At 43.2% G+C, this 8,278-nt stretch overlaps 1 protein-coding gene across 1 annotated transcript in view; it reads right to left on the bottom strand.

The window, feature by feature from the left end:
- The window catches only part of GIF (gastric intrinsic factor (vitamin B synthesis)), a 13,916-nt gene extending 6,095 nt beyond the window's left edge, over nucleotides 1-7,821 (bottom strand). The window contains exons 1-6 of the mRNA XM_008584798.1: nucleotides 7,743-7,821; nucleotides 6,899-7,075; nucleotides 6,060-6,173; nucleotides 5,473-5,613; nucleotides 4,329-4,510; nucleotides 634-811 (exon numbers count right to left, since the gene is read on the bottom strand). Of these exons, the coding sequence (XP_008583020.1) occupies nucleotides 634-811; nucleotides 4,329-4,510; nucleotides 5,473-5,613; nucleotides 6,060-6,173; nucleotides 6,899-7,075; nucleotides 7,743-7,821 (871 nt within the window). The remainder of the gene's footprint in view (nucleotides 1-633; nucleotides 812-4,328; nucleotides 4,511-5,472; nucleotides 5,614-6,059; nucleotides 6,174-6,898; nucleotides 7,076-7,742) is intronic.
- Nucleotides 7,822-8,278: the final 457 nt, after the last annotated feature.

The following is an 8,278-nucleotide window of genomic DNA, read 5'->3' on the forward strand; positions in this document are numbered from 1 at the left end:
GATAAAATAATTATATTCAAAATTAAAAAGCAGTATGCTAGGTTTCTACCCCATGCTTTAGATGTGCTGTGAGCATCAAGATTTCATCGTTAGATCTTTAAGGCTTTGTTTAAATGTTAATTCTGTTCTCCTCCTCAGCCTCCCAGACAAAATTGACGATTTGTCCCTACTCTTTTTTTCATGTTTGTTTTGCTTTCACATTGTATGTGGCTTCAATTGCTTTCTAATAGTTACCTTATTCTTCAAAATATGGCAGTTTTTCTCTACATATCTGTCTCTTGACTTGGTAAAGAGCAGATATAAGATATGTATAATGTTTGTGGTACATTTGTCAAGTGAATAAATGAAGCTATATGTTGCTTGGTTGTTGGGACCATGGGTCTTTGCCCATAATAGGTGATCCATAAATGTATGCTGAGTGAAGTAGACATGGGGCTGAATTCTCAGGGCAGGATGCTTGGCTGTTTTTCAGTATAGGCTCTTGGGGATTAGAAGTCAGGTGTGGCTCTGCCCACATGGGAGAAATGAATATGACAAGCCTATATGCTACTTAACGTTGGTCCACATATCATTCCTGGCTTAAGTTGCCACTTTATGACATAAGAGGAGGCAGATGTTGAAAAGAGTTCTTACCAGTGCTACAAGTCACCTGGGGCACATCTAGGTATGTCTTGCCTTTCAGGGAAGGGAGGATTTGGGCAATGGACATGGGGTTTTTGAATTTCCCCTGCTCAGTCTCATACAGTATTGTATCCATAGTCTTCTGACAGTCCCACTCCTTATCAGGTTGCTCAGGTGTCACAGAGAGAGCCTGGGACAGGGAGAGAGAGAGAGAGAGAGAGAGAGAGAGAGAGAAAGAGAGAGAATTCAGCATAGCTGACAGTTGGCCCTTATATACCTTGTAAGGGATAGATTTGATCACTAATCCTTGTGATCACTCAGAAGCCAGAACTGAAGCTGCACAAGGTTTGGAACTATGTTTGTCTTCTTCAATGCTATGTTCCCACCGTTTAGCACAGTGTCTGTCACATAGTAGTCACAAGACAAATACTTGTGCAGTGATCAGATTCAGGGAACACTATTGGGGCTACCATATTTACTAACAATTCTTGGACATACAGTGAGGGTGAAAGCTGAGCAAAGCAAGCTCCAGAGTTAGCTTTAGTCTGGGACAGGGGGGCCACATAGATGGAGCAGCCTCTTTTGTTTTGCCTTGTCATGAATACCCTTTGGTGGCCTTCTCCCGCACTCTGTGATGTGTCAGGACTGTCAGCCAGTCAGAGGCTTCACAACCCTGGCCATAGGGGAAGACTCATGGCCTGGGCTGGGCTAATCACAGTGTGACAGTAATGGGTAGACACATGCACTAATCAGAGTCCTTCCCTGACATGAAGACATTAGGAAAGAGAAATATTTTTTCCCTGCTGGGATTATTCAACTGGGAGCATATGAGTAAACACTGAGCTGCTAGAGATCGTCTTCTTCAGCCAGTCTGAAGAAGCCATGCAGCAGAAGAGAGTGAGGAAAACCAGAGCTGGGAGGCAAAAAAAAAAAAAGTCCCTTACGTTATGATTTGAGTCCTTTATTCTGGTTATTCCTGAAACCACCTAATCTAGCCCTGGACTTCCCAGTGTATGAGAAATAGTAAGCCCCCATTTTTTTACTTAAGTAAAATGATTTAAGTTTCTGTTACTTGAAAAATGAATCTTGATTAATACACCAAGCAATTCACTTAAGTTTGCAGAATTTTATATCTCATGGGTAAAATAGAAATCATAATTCCTGCCTACCTTTGATGGTGGGGTCATTTGAGGTTCCTATGGGCTAATATGTGAAAGCATTTTGTAATGTGTGATGTGGAAGCTATTCTTACTACCTCCCTCCCTTTAGAATCGTGCTGACTACGGCCAGCAGAGCATGTTGATGGGCTGGGATTACTGACAACTGATTCACCGGAAGCTTGGGATGGGAAATGAGAGAAGAGAGAGAAGTTTCAGAAATGAATCTCTCAGCTTAGAGGCAGTAGTATGAGCAACCAAACAGTTAGGACAAGCATGACCATCACTCAATAGAGGCCACTTCACATGGTAGTGTAAAAGGGGCCATCGGGGAGGTCCTCCTCAGACACAATCTCTTGTCCACTTGCCATATTAACCTCCTAAATTCCACTAACCAAGATGTATCCCCTTAGGATAAAACATTACCAATACCACTACTCTAGAGAGGAGTGACACATTAAGCTGTTAGAAGTCATTAATAACCTTGCATGAAGAAGTTTATCAGATCCCTTTTCAAGGTAAGTTCCTGTCAGAGGAACCCTGAAGCAGTAGAATATTGACGGGGAAAAAAAAGAGAAGAAGTTCTAGAACAGAGGCAAAGTCTCATAAGTGCCTTTGGGAAGGGATGCAGGTGACCCAGGCCACGTGAAGGGCACTGACATGCTGGATGAGGGCAAGCAAAGGCTGAAAAGGAGCTTTAATAGTACTGCTATTCTGCTGGGATGGACCATGAACAATTATTAAGTATGATATTGTGGCTTGTAATTTCTTTATACTACATTTCATTTAACCTAGTTGCAACCTCGTTATTGTGGGGAAAATGAAATTTAGAGAAATTCAGTATTTTTCTGAGATGGTGGTAGATCTGGGATTCAAACCTGAGTTGTGATAGCTCCAGAGCCCTTTGCTTTTCTACACCAGAATATTTTAGATTGGAAAAGGTTACATATTAGATGCCTGGTAATTTCGGATTCCAGGCCGCCTGGGTAAACTCTAGATATGGGCAGTAGGGAGAGCTTATGTATCCAAACTGACAAAAAATCCACGTGGCCTGTGGTATCTGGCTGTGGTGGTAGCAAAAGTTTTAATTCCCAGGTACAGCTTATCAGAGTGTACCTAGCAGGTGATAGAAACCCAAACAGAATTCACAAACGAAATTTACAAAAGTAAACCCTTCTCTGTCCAGCACTAAGTTGAACCAAGTGAGTCACAACTGCACCGCCTCCCCCAAAAAAACCTACCCCCAAACCCCCACCCTTCCAGAGTGCTTTTTTGCTTCCACAATACTTCTAGACCCAAGCCCTGGGAATGCTCGAGTATGATTCAGCTATGGAAAAAACAGGGCTTTGTTCCATGTTAAAATCTCATTGACCATGACATAGAAACCCACGTTGTTCTTATTAGTCACTTCAGTCCATGGTTCTTTGGAGTGGGAATTTTGTTTTTACTGTTATGTTTAACAAGAGCTAATTCCTAGGCTGTTTATGCCCTCTCCTAATTTTTAATGTGTAGAATACCAATACCGGTCTCTATTTTCTCCCCCAGGAGACAATTTCTTTCCAAGAGTAGTCCCGAGCTACATTAGCTTTAGGAATGGCATTATAACCTCTCCCTTTCCCAGGCTTTCTGAGTTGGGGAGTGCATGGTGCAGTTTTTCTATCAATCCCATAGGATATTTTGAGATGTTAGAGTACAAACTTCTTCGTTTGGGTTAGAGGATTTGGCCACAGGTGGCTTTTTGATTTCTGATTCTAGTTGGCTCTCTCTCCCTACTATCGTTGGTACATCTGCAGTCCACGGAGGATGCTGCCCTAGTCACCTGGGGTGGGGTGAGGGTGCTGGATTTGGAACTTTCAAGTAGCATCTTACAGAATCCAAGCCTGGGGATATAATAAGAAAACATGGGATTGAGTATGGACTTGGCTACCAGACAAACCTGTCTGTGCCATTTACTATGGGTTTTTATGAGGTTGAGTCAACTTTAGATTATTTTTCATTAATCATTTTTCATACAAACCCACCTTTTTTGGATCAAGATAAAGGGCCGAAAAAAGAACACCTCGCTGGCAAGATTAAATCAGAAAATTCAATATTTTTTGAGCACCTGCGATCAAGATAAAGGGCTGAAAAAAGAACACCTCGCTGGCAAGATTAAATCAGAAAATTCAATATTTTTTGAGCACCTGCTTTAATATCTTTGTTATTTATACATCAAACATTCAATAGTCTACAACTATTATTAACAAACTGATCATTATTAATAATAAACCAATACATTTCTTGGATTTGTTTATTTCATCTTTATCCCAAGGAAGGGAACCAGGTTTATACAGGTGTGTTTTCACACTTTACCTGTGAGGTAGGAAGGAATTAACACTGACCTGCATTTTATCAGTAGAGAAACTGAGACACAGGTGTCACAAGGAATCTACTTCAAGTCACACTAGCTGGACTTTCCCACAGATGTTAGCAGAAGCTGGTCTCTTGATCCTACAGTCAATCCATGTTTACCGGCATGGACCCAGCACAGAGCACACAGGATGTGTTTACCTGCATGGCAAGGCCAGTACTGTAGATGTCTCCAATGATGCCGTTGTCTTTGATCCTCGTGCTGATATTCTCCACAATATCCTTTAGTACCTGACCAAACAGAGCTCTGTAACTTTCCCCTGAACCTACAGAGATCTTGTTGTACATACAGGTCAGAGCCAAGGTCGCCACTGCTCCTGTGTCTGTGAATCACAGGGGGGATAAGACGACAATAATCACCGCCACAAGAATATAACAGCTAACGTTTCTTGTGTGCTTATTGCGTTCTAGCCATATGATCTCCTTTACTCCTCAGGACAACCAATGGAATAGGACCTGCAATTATCTCAATTTAGAGATGAGAAAATGGAGGCTCAGAGAAGTTAAATTACTGCCCAAGACCACACAGCCAGTGAGGAGCAGCACCAGGACCTGAACCCAGCTCTGTACAACTCAACAGCTTGTGCATTTAATTCACGTAGACTGACAGTTTGTTCAGTCCTGCTTCTCCTGTCACAGCGTTTATCTTTCAAAACATCACCAGTTCTTCCAGGCCTAGCCTGATATCACCACCTTTCAGTGAAGCCTTCTCAGTCATCCCAGCACAAGAGAAGCAGTCTCTTTTCTGAACCCCTTTAGCATCTGTTGTTTACACTTATTTTGCAATCTCAGTACTCTCTTTGTTGTTATGCTTGGATGGTGGGAACTTTGCATCCCCTGTAGCACCCAGCATGTGGACTTTTTCATTATTTGCATGTGATAAAACATGAAGCATTGAGAAGAATGGAGTGTGGAAGCATCGGTAGCGATTAAAAAGAGGGTGCAGAGTAGGGCTGAGGCAAGATATTGCTGTTTCATTTGGGAGCAACTTCTGACTTGAGTGACATAGTTTATTGTTCCCCGTGGAGGTTCTGTGGCTGCCAGACATTTCAAGTGCTGTCCTTGTCTCTATATGTTGCTATCTCCCCTTCCTTCATTTATTACTTAATTCTCATGTCCATCAAGCATTTGTTAAGTATCTCTCATCTACAGATGCATTCATGGTTCTCACTCCTCCCTGTGTAAAGTTTTCTCTCCCCCTGCCCCCTCCAGCTCCACCATTCAGCGCGCTGTGCCTCTGATGTTCCTAGCTCTGGGCCGCGTTTGACAGTGGCGACCTACTCACCCACGTTGAAGGGAGACGAATTGGCCAGCAGGGTCTTGGCAAAGCGGACTGCTGTTGTTAAGGTGGCCTCGGGGTTCTTCTGGCACAGGGCCAAGATTGCCAGACTGGGCCCATAGAAGGCTGTTGCTTCAGCATTGGAGCCTCAGAAAGGGATAGAGAACCTTCATTAGACCAACATTCACCATGATGAGGACGTTTGTGAAGAAGCAAAAGCCAAACCTTTTAAATAGAAATTGCTAGAAAACCTGTCCCTAAAGAAAGTCACAGTATTGGCAAAGGATAAATTCAGTGTTCCTCAGAATATAAGAATATCATCTAGCTTTTGAGTAGAATAAAATAGAATAAAAGGGATGATGCTATCTCCAGACAGGTGATGGCCTGACAAGTCTGTGTCCTTCGGGTGGTGGCCTTGGATTAGAAGTGAATCTCTCACTTGTGGGATTATCAGAGGGACCAGAGTGGAGGCTACATTGTGTCTCTTCCCTAACTTTCCACTTTCCCCACCCCCACCCTTTTCCTTTATGGGTTTAAAATTCTCAGGATGGACCATGTGCCTCATTCTCCCCTCCCTTCCAGTGAGGTCTTACTTGAAGGTGCCCAATTCTCCATTTGGCTTTGCAGACTCGACACTTCATTCTCAGGGTCTTGGCAGGAGGAGGTGAGGGCCATAATGGTGAGGGCGAGCTGGCCGATGGTGAGGTCTGCAGAGGAGAGAACAGAACAGTTCAACAAGGACGTTCTCAGGGGAGGGATCCCAGAGGCCAGGGCTGAGCTCTCAGCTTCTTATCTAGATCATTTTGATTTTTTTTTTTTTATAACATGACTAGTTTTTTGATCTGTCTTTCCGAAGATAGAAATATGGAAAAATACTAAAGAGAATATTTAATTTAGTGGACTCTGTGTGACTTGGTGACTCCATCCGGAATCTCTGGTATCTGACCAGAAAAGCAGTGAGAATACCCTTACAAATTTATGCATGAAAATTTACAATTACAAGATGATTTAAATTTTTTTATCTAGCCTCAAGGCACCTCCTGGTAGGTAGGCAGAACAGATTTTCTTATTATTGCTACAGTTGTTTTTATTAGTAGTGTTAGTGTTATTGTTACTAGAATTGTCTGTATTTTGCAAATGAGGAAAATGAGGTTGAGCAGGATTCAGTGACTTGTTCAAGGTCAGAGAGGCAAGAAGCAGCAGGGCCAGAGCTGTGAGCCTGCTTTTTTTGCATCTAGTCTAGTGCTCTTTCTGCTTTACTGCCATCCTCCATGAATGCTCTGACTTCATCCATATTTCTTCCCAGGTATTTTAGAAGTGTGTAGGGAAAGGTGTTAAAGATGATTAAGGTACAGTCAGAGGCAGCATTGGTGGGCGACATGAAATTGGGATACAGGGGTGGCCAGTGGCCTGATTCAGGGAGGGGCCTCACCAGCAGCGTCGCTGGCCGTGAGCTTGTGAGTCAAGAGCTCCTGGGCCTCCACGTTGTAGGCGCCGGCCAGGTTCATGGCAATCAGGATGCTGGGGTTTGGGTAGGATGATGCGGTCACCGAGTTCTCCATGAGCACTTGTATGCCATCCACCAAGGGCTGCTGTGCTGAGGGAACAGCTGGGAAGACAAAAGTACTCACTAAACCCCTAACATTTGTCCCCTCTCCTTAGAAACACAATTCCTGTGTCTTTTATGCCTTTTAGGAGAAGACTCGATTAGCATTGATATCCTAAGTGATTGAAGAGAAAAGGAGAAAATATTGGGAATTTTCTTTTGAGGCCAATTAGTTTCTACATCGTCTCAAATAACCCATATCTTTAAGAAAGTGATTTTTCATTTAGTAACTTCAAGCCATATGGCTCACAGACATTTCACATGAAATCACTGATTTCTTTGCCTCCATTTTTTTCTCACTCTTCCACAAAGAATATTAAAGATTTGGGATATGACCTGTTCTCAGCAAGTACCAGAACCTCCTGCTAGTAGCAGTGCCTGGTCACAACGGCCACTGAGTGTCTCCGTACCATCAACCATCATTCTTGCAATAGTACTTCAATCTCTCTTAATAAAAAAATGCTTAGCCTTGACTTTCAAAGAACTTATGCTATGAAGTCAGGAAAGATGAACAATATACACTCACACCCCTACTTACCTATTTTGGACCTCCTACAGTGATTGTTATTTTCAACCACTTTCTCATCAGCAGAGCTCAGTGTCTGAGGTCTCTGCCTCTCCCCTGGGTAATTGCTTCCCTGACCTCCTTGGAAAAAAACACCATACTCACAGCATGAGCTTCGGGTCTGGGTACTGGTCCCAGCTGTGGCCCAGAGAAGACTGAGTAGGTAGAAGGCAAACCAGGCCATCTCATGCCCTCCTGTCCTGTCCACGTCTCATACACAGATATGAGTATTTGCAGGTGGAGTATTTCTCTTCCTTCTTTTATATGTGCTTCTCTTTGCAAAACAGTCTGTCTGCCCTGACGTAGTCACTCCTAACCTGAGGTCCTACGCTGGCTTCTCCTTCTCTGATATAACTAATTTCCATGTGCTTATCTAAGTTTACCTACTACAGACCGTCCAAGGTGCTTGCAGGTGACTTCTAGGCAGCACAGTCATATGAGAAACTTAGGGCTAGATATGCAGTGGAGGCAATAACAAGAAAGTGTCCTTTATCAAAATCCTGGGTCACTACATGGGAAGTTTGGCTAATGTGTGAGTATAAACAAGACTTCTCCTAGGCCTTGTTATACCCAGTCAGTCCTCCTGGCTGTTTATCAGCAACCACTTCACTGAGGTTAGGGTGATTTGGAGGCATAAGCTC

This window comes from Galeopterus variegatus, unplaced genomic scaffold, assembly GCF_000696425.1.
Source record: "Galeopterus variegatus unplaced genomic scaffold, G_variegatus-3.0.2 Scaffold3377, whole genome shotgun sequence".
Classification (NCBI taxonomy): domain Eukaryota; kingdom Metazoa; phylum Chordata; class Mammalia; order Dermoptera; family Cynocephalidae; genus Galeopterus; species Galeopterus variegatus.